General features: G+C 38.4%; 1 protein-coding gene across 2 annotated transcripts in view; it reads right to left on the reverse strand.

Annotated features, from left to right (window-relative positions):
• MCU (mitochondrial calcium uniporter) overlaps positions 1-16,516 on the reverse strand; it is an 809,713-nt gene that overhangs the window by 556,361 nt on the left and 236,836 nt on the right. The window contains exon 1 of one of the 2 annotated variants that reach the window (XM_083112072.1): positions 11,001-11,336. The exons of the other annotated variant lie outside the window; for it this stretch is intronic. Within the exon in view, the coding sequence (XP_082968198.1) occupies positions 11,001-11,084 (84 nt within the window). The 5' untranslated portion in view covers positions 11,085-11,336. Of the gene's footprint in view, positions 1-11,000; positions 11,337-16,516 lie in introns of those variants that run through there. 2 annotated transcript variants of the gene reach the window in all.

Genomic DNA, 16,516 nt, shown 5'->3' on the forward strand with positions numbered 1-16,516 from the left:
GCTTCGTTCAAATTTCCGAACATAGGTTCTATTCATATTTTTACTCACGTATAGGCGTACATGATGAATCAGCAAACATATTTTTTCTAAGTCTTGCCGTTTCCAAGATAACCTTATTTCCGCTCGCCATTTTCGATTTCCGAACATAGGTTCTATTTATATTTTACTCACGTATAGGCGTACGTGACGAATCCGCAAACATATTTTTTCTAAGTCTTGCCGTTTCCAAGATAACGCCACTTCCGGTCGCTATTTTCGATTTCCGAACATAGATTCTATTCATATTTTACTCACGTATAGGTGTACGTGATAAATCAGCAAACATATTTTTTCTAAGTCTTACCGTTTCCAAGATAACCCTATTTTCGGTCGCCATTTTCGATTTCCGAGCATAGGTTCTATTCATACTTTTTCTCACATATAGGTGTACGTGATGAATCCGCAAACAGATTTCTCCTAAGTCTTACCGTTTCCAAGATAACCCTATTTCCGGTCGCCATTTTCGATTTCCGAGCATAGGTTCTATTCATACTTTTTCTCACGTATAGGTGTACGTGATGAATCCGCAAACAGATTTCTTCTAAGTCTTACCGTTTCCAAGATAACCCCACTTCCGGTCGCCATTTTGAATTTCCGAACATAGGTTCTATTCATATTTTTTCTCACATATAGGCGTACGTGATGAATCCGCAAACAGATTTCTCCTAAGTCTTACCGTTTCCAAGATAACCCCACTTCCGGTCGCCATTTTGGATTTCCGAACATAGGTTCTATTCATATTTTTACTCACATATAGGTGTACGTGATGAATCCGCAAACAGATTTCTCCTAAGTTTTACCGTTTCCAAGATAACCCCACTTCCGGTCGCCATTTTGGATTTTTGAACATAGGTTCTATTCATATTTTTACTCACATATAGGTGTACGTGATGAATCCGCAAACAAATTTTTCCTAAGTCTTACCGTTTCCAAGATAACCCCACTTCCGGTCGCCATTTTGGATTTCCGAACATAGGTTCTATTCATACTTTTACTCACGTATAGGTGTACGTGATGAATCCGCAAACAAATTTCTCCTAAGTTTTACTGTTTCCAAGATAACCCCACTTCCGGTCGCCATTTTGGATTTCCGAACATAGGTTCTATTCATACTTTTTCTCACGTATAGGTGTACGTGATGAATCCCCAAACAAATTGTTTTTGCTAAGTCATAAATTGGAGGGTTCTATGACAACCTATATTAATTCTCGTAAAAAAAACAGAACGTATCCTACGGGGCAAGTTAAGGGGGCATGTGCATGGCCAAAGTAGCAGCTGGCCTCTCTCTTTTCAACGTGAACTTGGGAGTGGCGCGAATTCCACGCCGCCGGAACGGACGTTCCGCCCGGTACGGAAGTTAATGTTTATCGCAGCGTCACAAATCCCACACCGGCTGTACGGAAGCTGATCTTCACGTGTATTTTTCACGAGACACGCTAAACGCCACGTGCATACGCAAGATCATGGCCTTGCGTAAAAAATCAAAAAATTTAAAAAACAATAAGACTTTACCGCCGGGCAAACTGCTCGAAATAGGCGCCAAACAGAACACGGCTAAATTGATGATGAATAGCATGTATGGTCAGATGTACGAATTGAAAAACATTCCGGAAGAGATTCGCCCGCACGTCAATCAATTCTACGTTCGAAGGCCGTACGGGAAAACCTTTACGTTTTTGGTTGGGCACCACGCCAGGGGCCAGGAATCCTAAAAAAAACAACAATTATTATTATTTTGTCTGTTTGCTTGCGTCACAATACACGCGCGCGCGTGTGTGTGTGCGTGTGTGTCTGTGTGTGTGCGCGGCACGTCGTTCCCCCGAGAGAGAGAGAGGTTTACAAAGGTCGCGATATACAAACGTTGGCCCCCGGGAGTTGGAAAATTACGATATGGCGCATTCGCTCATTACCGTTCCCAGCTATAAGTTTTTCTCTCTCTCTAGCCCTTGCCAACTAAAAAAAGTGTAGGTAGGAGTTGGCAGCACTGCGAGAAAATAGAAATCATGCCTTACAAGAAAACCATTAAGGCGATTTTTATTTGATGACGTTGAACCCGTGTAGTGTTCCCATCCATCCATCTCTCTCTTTTACGACAGTGCCCGCTTTCCTTGTTTCGTATATGCAGGTTGGCAAAAATTGCTTTATGCACTGTAAAGCAAACCTCAAGCAAGTTGCCAGCCCCTTGCTTTAGGCTAGGTTAGACAAAAAAAAGCTGTAGGTGGGCTGTCGGTTGTTTAACTCTTCCCTCTCTCTTCTCTCTCTTTTTTTTTGTAAAAAGCTATGGCAAAAATACCAGTAGGTTGGCAACCTTGCTTTATGCACTAAGGCAAGTCTTAAGTAAACTTGCCAGCTCCTTGCTTTAGGCTAGGTTAGACCTGGTTAGGTTAGGTTGGGTTTGGTTAGGTTAGGTTAGGTTAGGTTAGGTTAGGTTAGGTTAGAGTGGGTGTTGGCAGCTGTCGATTGTTTAACTCTTCCCTCTCTCTCTCCTCTCTCTCTCCTCTCTCTCTCCTCTCTCTTTTTTTGTAAAAGGCTATGGCAAAAGTACCAGTAGGTTGGCAACCTTGCTTTATGCGCTGTAACGCAAGCCTCAAGCAAGGTTGCCAGCTCCTTGCTTTATGCACTGTAACGCAAGTCTCAAGCAACGTTGCCAGCTCCTTGCTTTAGGCTAGGTTAAACCCCAAAAACAACCTTGGTGATTTTTTCCAGTAAAATATTGGCAACACTGCCAGAAAATAAGGCTCGTGCCTTACGAGAGCAATCCATTAAGGCGAGCCTCAAGCAAGATTGCCAGCTCCTTGCTTTAGGCTAGGTTAAACCCCAAAAAAAACCTTGGTGATTTTTTCGAGTAAGAAGCTGGCAACACTGCCAGAAAATGAGGCTCATTGCCTTACGAGACAAATCCATTAAGGCGAGCCTCATTTTCGGGCGCAGAACCCGTGCACCACCCCTACTACTGATTTGGAATGTTTTATCATATCTAAATAGCATTTGAAATATCAAATCAGTGTGATTGCTTCGTTTACCCACTATGTTGGCAACATGCCGACGGCCAGTGAGTGTCGGTAATAATCGAGTGGGAGTAGGAGAACCCACAAGTGCACAAGCCGAAGGCGACTGCGCTCTTACGCCACCTAGCAGAAATACTCGCATGTACGAGCAAGTTACCCCTTCAATTTGTCTTAACGAAAGCCAGTCATTTCCAGCTTTCAAATCCCTTTACCCAGTATTCTATACTCGTTGGTTGTTTGCCTTGACGTGCTCTGTACGCCGCCTTGAAAGTCTACGTTTTCCGGCATCCCATCCCACACACATCCACACCACATATAATCTTGAAACGGACAAAGTGGAAGTGTTACAAGCCTGTCACTGCTTGTATTGAGGCTTGAATGGAACAAGTGTCTAATTTCTAGTAGTTATAACTGTGCAATTGTACATATGCGACTTCTTTTCCAGAAGATAGTTGCTTCAATTTCTCATATTACCGTCACCAAACTATACTCTGTCCCGGGAATCTCTGGAGCAAGCGAAAGAAAGTAAGTCTCTGTGCAAGTAGTGACTCGAGAGGGCTTGAGCAATGAACACGTGTTTTCTACACGGATTTCGACGTCCTTGATGTATGGATGTACAGTGCTTCTTTTAATGAGAGGAAGGGAATGAGGGTCCCTTAAAAAAATGGGTTTACTATGAAGAGACAATGATAATTATGGAAGGTTAATCATAAGAGCGGGTCTTCCCGATGGCGTAGTGGTAGCGTAGGGGGTCCGGGTTCGATACCTGGTGGAGGCACATAATGGTTCGGATCCGACTTCAAACTATAGGTCCAGTCCCGATTAGCCTTACTGTGCATACAGTGGATTTACAACACCAAATCAATCAATCATAAGAACTAATATGATTCTCATTAATTGTTCATTTGCTTACATGTCTTTCCTTTACACAAGCGATTGTTCATTGTTATTACTCAGCCATGAAAAAATGTTCCGCTACAGCAAAAAGGCACTATGGTGTCTGTGTGCAGCGTGTGTGTGTGTGTGTGTGTGTACATATAAAGTTGTTTCAGGTCTACTTTGTTCTCAGATAGGTTAATCGAGACGGACATATGATTTAAAGTGGATTGATTGATTTGGTTTATTTTTCGCTTCTCTGACTCTTTTGGTTAATCGCGAAGATGAGGATGAATTAATGAAGTGACTCACAAATAACACCCATGCCAGGCTGAGATGCGAACCCGGTAAATTTAAAGTGGAATCCGAACCACCATGTAATGTTCCTGCACCAAAGAATGGAACTGGAGCCTCATAGATTACAAGGTGATATTGTTAACCACTACACTGATGGGATTGGGGGCATCGACATATCTGTTGAAAAAATAATGGGGCTAGATAAAAGAAAGACCTGTGCTTTGTGCTATCCATATTCGCTACACGATAAAAATAAAATAAACAGGCGAAAACCAAATGTTTGCACAAGGAAAAGCTGGTCGCGTATAGGGTAAAATAAATATACAGATATAAATTTCGAGGAACGAAGACCAAGATAATACTAGTGTGGATAAAAATAACCATGATAAAAAACTCATAGTAATTACCAGAATTGAAGCACTGAAGAATAGAGCAAGTATTTCAATCTTTCAACTATTCCTCATCCACGTTAAGAATGAAGTAATTGTATGTAGATGGCGGCTAATGCTTAACTAAGCCCGCCCATTAGGTATGCACTGACCTTTGGTAGATAAGTCATAAAGTAAGACCACACAATTTCACTAAACGCACGGCCATGAAATTAGGCAAGAGGCAGAAGTTTGCGCTGTTGCCACGTCGGAGCACAAGCCCGTTTGTTCGGAGGTTTAAGAGAATGAAAGATCTAATTCTAGGGTTGGTCTTTGTAATGCATGTGATAGCTGAGAGTATTTGCGAGAGCTAGGCAACGTAGCCCGGTTGACGTTGTCACACACTGTGCGGGAACCAGCGACTTCTTTCCCGCTTTCGCTTTTTTTCCCACGTGTGGCACAAGCTCAATTCTGCCCAGCTGTCTACTTTCATGGCCATGTTTTTAGTCTACAGTAGTTTAAACAAGTGATAAGTTTTCATCGCATGAACTACGTATATTGCTACGTCCAAGATTCCAGTACGTTAGCCGCGGTAGTCTAGTCGGTAAGGCGTCTCTCTGCCACGCGGGAGACCCGAGTTCGATTTCTGGGGTGGGTGATCTGAAGTCTGAATTTTTCACGATCTTGTCGACGCATAAAGCGTTCCTGCGGTTCATCCAGCCTCAATTAAATGGACTCTGGGGGTAGAGCCGGCAGGAGCGTGGTGCCGATCACATCATCTCCAAATTGACCGAGATCGAGAATATGTGGGGCCCTACCACCACATCCTCTGAATGTGTTTTCATGGCACGGTGCTAATGCACGGGGAACTTTACCTTTACCAAGATTACAGTTCAACGGCTGCCCAAGCCACGTTCTTTAGTTATCAATCATCGACTCCATTCTATCAGTGGAGGAAGAATAACGTTCTCATCACTGCGAACACTTTCCCGTCTAGCATGAAGAACGCGCATTCAATTTCTCGTTCAAATGAAACTGATACGCAACGATCGCGAAAGAGGATACAGAAACGCTGCAGACAAAGCAAGATGGCGGACCAAATTAGCAATCATCCGCAGCCATCAACCGAAAACGACGGAGTTAATTTCTCATTCATCTTCTGCCCAAGTGTCTACAAAGTTTGCAGTCCTGGTTTCGACATGACACGTCCATTTCCAAAACCATTTTCCAAAGGTTCAATAATTACCTGGCCGTGTTAATTTTAACTTCTCGCAGGCAATATGCATTAGCAGTTCATCCCATGAGCCGTAAATCAATATTTTGCGAGAGAGTGTCCGGCTATTCAATTAAAATTTGATAAATTGCATTTGCAACATCGTCCACTACCACTATTTTTTTATATCCTGTCAAAGTTCCCTTCTCTGAAAACTAGAAACATGCTTGTTTATTACAATTATTACGCAATGTGACTCCAAATGTTAGCGGTAAAGTGAATTGTTTCAAAACATCGATATGTTACAGTTTGGATGCACAGGTACGTAGTCAATAATAGAAATTATAACTTTCCAATATTGTGGATAAAATACATCAGTGTACTGAAAAAAATAATCCAAAATTTTATTGATACATGTTTAAGGTTGAAAAGAATAAGGAAACGAGACTGTCTTAATATGGAGGTAGATAACACACCTGGATTCACAAGTTAATGGAAACAAATTACATCAATCATGTATTTTGTAACGTTGGTTACCTTTCCAAGGAATGTTCGATTTATCGTATTCAGCAACGGTTGGATTTTTATCCTAAAGAGGATGTAATATATTGTATAATCGCACATTTTTTGTACTTTTCTAATTTTACATCGAATTTCTGCTTCGTTAGGTTAATGGTGACAATGATGATGAATGATGACAGATGAAATTGACAAAGGGATACTCACAAAAGAGCACACTTGGCCAGCGTAGGAATTAAGCCTGGGTCCTTCCATAGCACTTTTTGTGTCCGTGAGTCCGGGAGTAGAGGAGAGAAAAGGCAAAACATTTTCATTACATGATATGAGTGAAACAAAAAATGTAATTTAGCGCCTGTAACATTCCTTTTTTTAAGTGGCTGTTGCTTTTTTATTTCTTACTTGGTTTTTGTTATTTAGCATCGTTTCTGGTTAATCGCGACGATGAGAATGAGTAATGATATAACGAAGGGCCACTAACAAAGAAAACCCATGCCCGAGCCTGGATTCGAACCCGGAAAACCTGGCTTCGTAGGTAACTACTCCGCCACGGAGATCGGAAGTCGCGTTTATTACTTACCAACGAAACATGCGCCAATATATTATACTTTAATAAAATGTTCACAAAGTTATTCACAAACAAACACCAACAATATTTTGGGTTGGAAATTGCTCGATAGGTCATTGCACTCACATAGATCTTTAATGCTAAAAGAATCGGGAATGGATAATGAATTTGCGACATATTCAACGAAAACAATACAGTGAAATTGGCGGCACAGCTTCAAATACCTAGAATCATCTGTGCATATGCTTATTCACTGCGATATACGTAGTTGTAAGATAAGCACGCCTATTTCGCGGACCTGTCAAATGTTCTTCAACAACTAAGATTGAGTGTTTATTACATTTGTACACTTGTATGCAATAAAAATTCTTCGTAAAACATGTCTAATTCTTTATTAATTCCACTTCATAAATTCTTCTGCAGAATTTACACACTCGCTGATCAATGGTTTTCATTCAAGAATACACGGTAAATTCTAGTAGCGTATCACTATTTCTTGATAAGACAACCAGTTATGACATTATCTGCAGGTAAATAATAGCTGTATCTGCTGTGAGGATAAGAAGGACGTAGGTTTTAAGTAATTCTTCCTGTTGGCCGTTACCATTCTCTGAAATTCAGTTTCAATACCTTCTGCAAATACATTTTTCTGACATATCTCGTGATATCAGTAAAATCAAACAGTAATTATGTAGAATATGTTAAAATGAATAATAAAATGTCAACAACGTGAAAAATTCGACATTCTTCTAATTCTTTCTACCAAATGCAGTGGCGGCGATTGGGTTCCAAAACTGGGTGGTAGATAAGGTTTAGCATAATGCAGGGGCAAAAGTGGCAAAAGGTGCGAGGCAACAGCCCCCCCTCCTAGCCTCCCCTAATTGACGTCACTGACCAAATGGATGAGGTGGAGAAAATGTTAAAGTTTAAAGAAAGAAAAAACAAGGCTAGAGGCAAGAAAATATGAGTTCTTAATCATTGAAGGCAAGTAAATATGAGTTCTTAATCCTTAAAGTACACACCATAACACCAGTCCTTGGTACGGCCAAGTAGAGGATGATTAACAGCTTAGGTCACTTCAGACAACAGACATTTCTTTTTTTCAATTCACTACAATAGTAAGTCTCATACAGACACAAAACTGTAACTACTATGCAAATATATATCTATATAGTTCCCCGTGCACTTTGCACATGCCATGAGCCACATATAGGGAATGTGGCGGTAGAGCCCCACACATTCTTCGATCTCTCATTTTGAAGGTGATGCGATCAGCACCACGCTCCGGCCGCCTGTACCCGTAGGATTTATTTGAGGTGGGGACAAGGACAGAAAAATTCCGACCCCTAGATCACCCACACCGGGAATCGAACCCGGGTCTCCCGCGTAGCAGTCAGAAGAAATACCGATTACACACCACCACCGTTTCTTGCTGACAAGTCAACTATACAAAACGGAAGTAATCGTGAAAGAATACATGCACGAAAACAAATAAATATGTCAAAATATAATAATCCTATTATTAATAATCCAAGGCGGCTAAGGAAAAATTTCAATCCCCAACAATTCACCACATCCCATTACTAATTTCTATATTTCGTTAGAAATTAGATACATATGATTATCCTTACACTTTTCTCATACGGAGATAGATTTTATTCACCATCGCTGTATTTGGTCTAACGCCTACGATTACTCATATTGTGACCAAATGTGTACATAGAACCCATTGCTGAACTATCCGTAGACTTTATAAGCATCATTTGTATTTGAATTTGTCTTATTTAGCACATTCGGCTCATCTGAATGATGAGGAAGAAAATGATTAAGTAGAATAAGTGAAAGGACACTCATAAATAAAAGCCCAAGCTCATCCCAGAGCTTGATCCTGGGATAGTAGGTGAAGTAAGTCCAGAATTATTAACGTCGTTACAGAGATACACTTGACACCTTCCAGCAGTAATGTTAGTTATTTATTAACACGTCCTACAGCCCGAATTGTAGCTAATTTCAATCTATTATAAACGAGACATCCCGGATTCAGTTTCCTGTACAGATTACGGAACGTAATCCTTTTCCAAGAAATTTCTGCGCATAAATCACATCGGTTCACCTCTTCAGATTTGCAGTCAGAACACTGCTTTCATCAGGCATGCCTGAAGGACATTTGCACACTCGGTGTCATTTGTGATGTGTCCTCTACAGCCCTTAGATCCATCACTAACGGATACAAATCTAATCATATAAGAATAAGCTGTCGAAATCAATCTTCTACGTCTTTACCCAATGTTTTCCACATTCACTGATGAACTAGAGACACTGCAGGCTTGATTCATTCAGAAACGACTGACCTACTAAGCAAAACCTACTATAAGGTTTTTCCGATGGGAAAAACTCGTGCGCGATATTTTAAGGAGACGAAGAAAACTATAAAACAATAATTTGTTCAATTTAACAAATAACAAAAGTAAAAAGAAAATCGCACACGTTACTGTCATGTACGACAGCAAGCTAGAGTATAAAGAGCACATCCACCATATCATGAATCGAGTGTACAAAAAACCTTGCTTTTGTAATTTGCTGCGTAGCATTATTAAAACATCCACATGTTTCCCGTGTTTGATAAGTTATAAAGTATCCATCTGTAATGTGGCAGATCATGAATTCATTCTAAATTCTTGAGATAGCCCATATTCTGTCTGATCTTTTATCTAAGTAACAACTTATATCTCCCATAAAAACCAGCTCAAACAATTGTTTTACGTACCAAAATCACAAACCAATGTGTAAAGTTATCTCCAATTTGGAAAATAATTAAAAACTGTAACGCATTAATGGTAAATAAACCGGAGATAAATATAAATAGAAAAAATTAGCATTGAGGAGAGCTGCATAATATGACCTACCGCCAATACAAGTAAAAACGTCATTCATTAATATACAAAATCTGTATTTATGCATGCGTTCATAGTGTCGTGATCTGTAGCATCAATTAACTACTAGGATTGCATACGTGAACCGACTGGCTTGACATCATCAACGGGCGTGTGTAATACGAAACCCTGTCAATGCTTGTGTTTTGCGATGCGAATCACTGTGGTTAGAGCAGTAAATCCACTGCTCTCTCCAGTATTTACAGTAACGAATGTGGGATGGACATTCCCTGAGGCTCTTACTTTGCTACTACAAAGTGGTTTTATAACCGACAATATCCGACTGTTGTCCGCGAATCTCTCCCTCTTCGCGATTTCTTTCACATTCTCCTTTCAACCTTCGTTCGAAGATTATCAATTTTCGTCCCTGGAAGTGATTTCAAACAGCCTACCTGTAGAGAAATGCGTATTCCAATAATAATTTTACACAGGTTTTATACGTGTTTGCAGCTTAGGGCACGAGTTTCTCAAATTATGGAGATCACGTCAACAACCATATCATAAATATATATTGTTAGATACACATTCCAAACGCTAAATCGTTACCGTTAAACGCTAAAACTTCATAAAGCTCGTATAAAAAAAATGCAAATTTGAAGAAGGAGAGAGAGAGTTTCGCGAAATTCAGGACTTTATTAGATTTCACTGCATAAAACGAAATATCTTCAGTTTTATCGATTTATAACAATTTCTTGATAGACAATTGTTAAATATCCAAACTACGGGATAGCAGTTCATTGCCCTGGGAAAAACTGTGCACTTCAGCAAGGAAGACATTTACATGATCATATTTCGTCAACTTAGAATGCTGCTTCTAGTATAGTTACAGAGTAAAATTAATTGCAGGTTATTGGCAAAATAAAGCAGAAAGTGAATTCTGAATTTCAGTTTCTCGCATCGGGATTTTTACAGATTTTACGGGTAATGATGGAGAGCAAAGAAAGGTTGGGGATGACACACCAATAGAATATCGTGAAATGATACGCCAGAAAAAGAACGTGTAATTAAATGCCTTATCGAAGTATTCATCCCAGGGTATCCTTACAGGTATGCAATGCGCCAATCCGTCGTGTGATTTTGGTCACCTAACTACAGGGGTTGGATGCCCTAAAAGAATGCAACCCACATTTTCACTTCACTCTACCTGTGTAACTGCAGGTATGGAAATAATATTGTACTTACTACAGTCCTGTAATCGTGGCCAAGCGTGACTCCTACCAACATCAACCTCCGCCCAGAAATCACGACGAACCTCCAACCTTCCATTATCACTAGCGAAGAACACAGCAGGATAGCTCCGACAAAATCTAGTATGCGGGCACAGAACAAGATCTTGCAACATAACCGGGAAGACACATCATCATCATCTTCATCATCCCCATCACGCCCGACGGGACGGGAAAGCTCAAGCAATCGAACGACATGCTTCAACTCATCAATCACATGACGCACACACACGCACAACACGCGGGATCAAGTCGTCGCGACTTGGCTCAAATCAGACAGATCCTCACTCGGCTTCGGTGCAGAGAGCACTGTAGGAGCGTGGCCACACTATCGACTCGGAGGACGTAACCACGTGACTACGATGCGGGGTTTCCAGGCGTATGGAAATTACAAAGGTTCGATTTGGAAAATCTCGACGTAGAATCTGGGAGCGCGACCCGTTTTGTTCTGCTCAACCGATAAATAATAAAAACTGTGGTTCGTCCCGCTCTGATTTGATCATCTTACCAACGATGATTCAACTCAGTGACGCATGTCAACACGTCACAAGAACTTGAATCAGACGGTCACAGGGTATGTACCACAATTACAAATCCACAATTCATTACTTTCTCTTTCCTCTCTCATGACTTATTTTTTCCCTTTTTCTTTACATTTACGTAATCGCCCCCTACTTAGGTATTGTTGCAAAATTAAGAAAAATATATATTTTTAATCAATGAAAAAACCTCACCACAAGGCCGGTTTAGATGAAAACTGAAGCTGTACTTTAACAAGATATTTAGACTTGATTAATGCATGTAAAAAATAATGCTTCAGACTTCATCCTGTATGGCCACATTACTATATTTAATATTTTTACAAAGCTTCACGCATACAAGAATGTAATTCTTAAGAAACAAAGTGAACAAATCTTAACCAGAACTCAACATAATTTTAGATCTCCACATATTCAATTTTATCAAATCCAAGCACAGGTATATAAGCCTTAAATATGAAATATTATCTTTATGTTATGTATTTATAGAAAATATCGAGAAAGAACAAACACGAAGTATCTCGTCAGAAATATCTAAATGGAGAAGGGGCTGAGCTATTCATGAGACTACTAGTTGATCCACCAGAGGGAGCAATTGCAGCACAGCTGTTTCAAATTTTACATTTCATAGAGTTAATATGTATACTAAAATACATACGCTACTTATTCCACTTGATTATTAACTTTTACACCTCTTGTTCAAGTAGTAGGGAAGTAGGGGAAAATTTTAGTTATCGAGTTTTACATTGTGTGACTTCGTCCACAAAAATCTCGTTTTTGGAATTCTCAAAGCTTAATAAAAACATTTATTTATTTGGAATAACTGTTAAAATGTACATCATATATTTTTTTTAGTTCTCGCATTTTACACTCATTTATTTTCATGTTTATTATTGTGTTGGATTATTGTCAGAGGTTCATATTTCACCATGAAGGTCTTCATGATAGTACGCTGTTCTAAAAATATACTACACACAATATTGCATCGTACATTCTTCCGACATTACATTGTGTGGGAAATATCAGACCTTCATATACAATATTTAATCTTTTGTAGTAATGTGTAAGGTTAAGACATTTTCCCCCAGTATTTCAACAGATAGTTCATCATATCCCTCCCCTCTGCTGCTTTCGCCATTGGGCGTTTTCATTTCCATCACCATTTATCGTTGCAATTAGACACGTGACGGAAAAACAAAGCAAGAAGGTACAAAATAAGTCCCGTGCACCAACCGCAGCAAGTGAGTTAAGTTGTAAGCCCATCATAGCGAAACGCCTTAACCCACTTCGCCGAAATGGAACAAAGTCAGGCTTCATACTCGATTTCATGCCTTAAAAAGTAGAACCTGCTTGAAAATATGATTTTTCCATTAATAGTATGAAGATTTGTTTTTCTCAATGCGTTTAAAAATATTTTTCAGTCATTCATATCATGGTTTTTCAGAAGACAAAAAATGTTAATTTGAGACAGTAAACAAAAGAGAGAAAAATACTTAAACTATTAACATTGTTTAATGTTTATATTGTATGGCAGTTATTTTCAATTGCATGTGTAGTAAGATACAGAAGAAAAAAGAAAGTCGAATTTCAGAAATGAGTATTGATCAAAATTTATATCTTACTCCCTTACAACATACAAAGAATCTCGATCGATTACTTCACTCCTTCAGTCTACGTCCTCACTAGAAGCGTAGCAAAGAGGGTGCGAAGTGGGCCTGGGGCATCGAACATGAAGGGTCCCATGAGGCTTATTTTTTAAAATGCAATAAAAAAAGTGAGAAAAAATGAAAAGGGCTAATAAAACTAAAACGGCTTTAAATTCAAGTTAAAAGTTACTATATGAATCAGATGTCAAATCTTTGGTATTTTAAATAAACCGGTAGCTGTATACAATGAAATGAAGTTCACAATTATTATTCACAATATTGAAATTCAAAATGAACTGATACAAGTAATGAGCAACAAAGTCAAAATGCTACATTACAAAAGGTAAAGCAGTTTCAATCTTTACTTTCTTTAAGTTCGAAAATACTTCTTTTACATCCTAGATTATTTTGTACGTAAACGTAACCTAAGACTTTTATATGAGCACAACAATGTTCAACATTCAACAGTAATTGTTAATTGTTGAAGCTCGTTACAGTTGCTATGAAACTACATTCAAAAACTGACGACCCGACACGTATACTCACGTCAACCAAATCCGGAGAACTGGATAGCATTCAGACGCTCTGTGGCCAAATCAAAGAGATTATGCATAAAAGCAAAAAGAAAATCATGGAAATTATTTTGTAAAAATTTACACCCAAGCATGAAATTAGGATATGTGTGGAATAAGTTTAGGTCGCTCAAAAATCCTCGTGCAGCAAATGTGGTCCCTTTGAAATCAAATTGGAAGACTGAATTTATTCAGAACCTCATACCTACAGTGTCAGACGGAGTAATTGAAACACCAAATGAATTATGTAGTTACACATCAAAACTACGTTCGGCGAAAGGTTTTGCAACTCCAATTTTAAAAGAGGAAATCTATGAAATCATCGGCAACAGTAAAGAATCTGCTCCAGGGATGGATGGAATTACTTATTCGATGATTAATCACCTTCCAGATGTAGCGTTAACGGCGATGTGCACAATTTTTAATAAATTCTTAAATAATGGAAAAGTACCAGAAGATTGGTCCAAACAGTTGATTATTCCAATTTTAAAAACAGGCAAGGACCCTCAAGTAGGTAAATCATATAGACCTATAGCTTTGACGTCAGTTATAGGAAAGATATTTGAGAAACTGATACAAAAAAGAATAGAATGGTTTTTAGAAAGCCAAATTATATTTCAGTTCGAACAAATAGGATTTCGAAAGGGATTAGGATGCCAAGACGGATTAATCACTCTTTCCTCGTATATTTTCGACTCACTGAAAAGAAACAGAATTGTACTAGCTGCATTCTTAGATGTAAGCGCAGCTTATGATAATGTAGATATTAATATCCTAATCCAAACAATACAACAGCTAAAAATACCTCACAACTATGTTTTGATATTATGGAAGTTACTCACTAAAAGATCTGTATATTTCCACTTTTTCAGTGAAAGTAGAGGACTGTATTCAGCCTGCAAAGGGTTACCTCAAGGAAGTCCTTTAAGTCCTTTGTTATTCAACATATATATGATCGGGATGAAAAGGAAATTAATTCCAACAGTTAATTATCTTCAATATGCAGATGATATCTGTATCTATATGTCCACGACACAAATTCATACTGATTTTCCTGTTTTAGAGGAACAAATATTGGAAGTGCAAAAGTGGCTTGAAAGTAAAAAACTCTCCATTTCAATGGAAAAATCTAATATTACAATTTTTAGTAAAAAGGGAACACCTCCAATAGTTCACTCAATGTCCCGAAAAACAAGAATTCCCATTACATCCAGAGTAAAATATTTAGGTGTCATCTTGGATGAAAAACTAACTTGGAAGGACCAAATTAAAGCAATACAAGTCAAATCAGAAAAAGTGTTTAATTTGTTCAAAGCAATAGCAAATACTCAGTGGGGATGTCATCCTCGAGTTATGCTTTTATTTTACAAGAATTATTTTCGGCCTATGATAGATTATTCTCTACTGGCAATGTGTAACTTGACAGAAGGAAAATTGAATTCCATTGATGTCATACAGAGGAAATTCTTGAGAAGATGTTTAGGCGTTATGAACAGCACTCCAAACGTAGTAGTATACATGGAAGCGGGTGAATGTTCCATTTCATGTAGACAGAAGATGTTAGCAGCAAATATGCTCTTCAAAGTGAAATCATATTGTGAGCATCCTTTCAACAATGTACTAACAAATATGATACACTTATATGAAACGGGAAAAATAACAAACAGAAAATCTGCTATGTGGATAGAATTGTATAATTCGTTTTGTCAAGAATACCAGGATGTTCTACAGATGCGTTCACGGCCTGTTTTTTCATTAGATTATCCTCAACAGTCTCTGGATAATATTCATTTCCCTCGTTATTCGCACATATCGGAATATTTTACGCAATGGCCAAGTTTTTATTTCATATACACAGATGGATCTAAAAGTGAGTCAGGAGTTGGATGTGCAGTGTACGATCCACAACATAAAACAGACCTATTATTTCGGCTTCCACAAGACTGTTCAATATTTACAGCAGAATCTTACGCAATTTACCAAGCTTTAATATATGTCCAAAAATTAAATTTACAAAAGTTCTTAATACTTACTGACTCGCAAAGTGTATTACAGGCTCTTAAATCTTCTTACAAGAGTCTTTACAAATTATCCCCTTATATTATAAATTGCATACAATTAGTTCAAACAATACAAAAATCTGGAAAAACCATTGAGTTTTCTTGGGTTAAAGCTCATAGTAATATTACAGGTAATTCTCATGTAGATGAATGTGCAAAGAAAGCAGTGCGTCTTCCAAATATTACGAACTTATCATTATACTATACGGATCTTCTCCCTGGGGTAAAGAAGAAAATTCTGAATGAATGGTTTGATTGGTGTCGAAATGAACTTACAACAGTTGGAGAATCATACAGACCATTTGCTGAATTCGAAACACAAAAACCATGGTTTCATCATGTAAGTGCTACAAGAAATGTAATTGTATTAATTAATAGGCTGAGAACGGGGCATTTGTGTACTAGGCAACATTTATCCAAAATTGGAATAACGAACAGTAAGAAATGTGAATGTGGCTGGGAAAGTGCAGATGCACAACATATAATACTGGAATGCTCAAAATATAATAGAGAGAGAAGTATCTTGTATAAAACTTTAAATAATCTAAAGGTTCAATTTCCAACAAATTTGTTAAGTTTAGTTGTTAATCCAGATGTGAGAATTGGGTATAGTTTGTTATCATTTTTAAGGAAGTGTAACATACAATTGTAAAAG

Source organism: Lepisma saccharinum, chromosome 1 (genome assembly GCF_977018435.1).
Source record: "Lepisma saccharinum chromosome 1, izLepSacc3.1, whole genome shotgun sequence".
NCBI lineage: Eukaryota > Metazoa > Arthropoda > Insecta > Zygentoma > Lepismatidae > Lepisma > Lepisma saccharinum.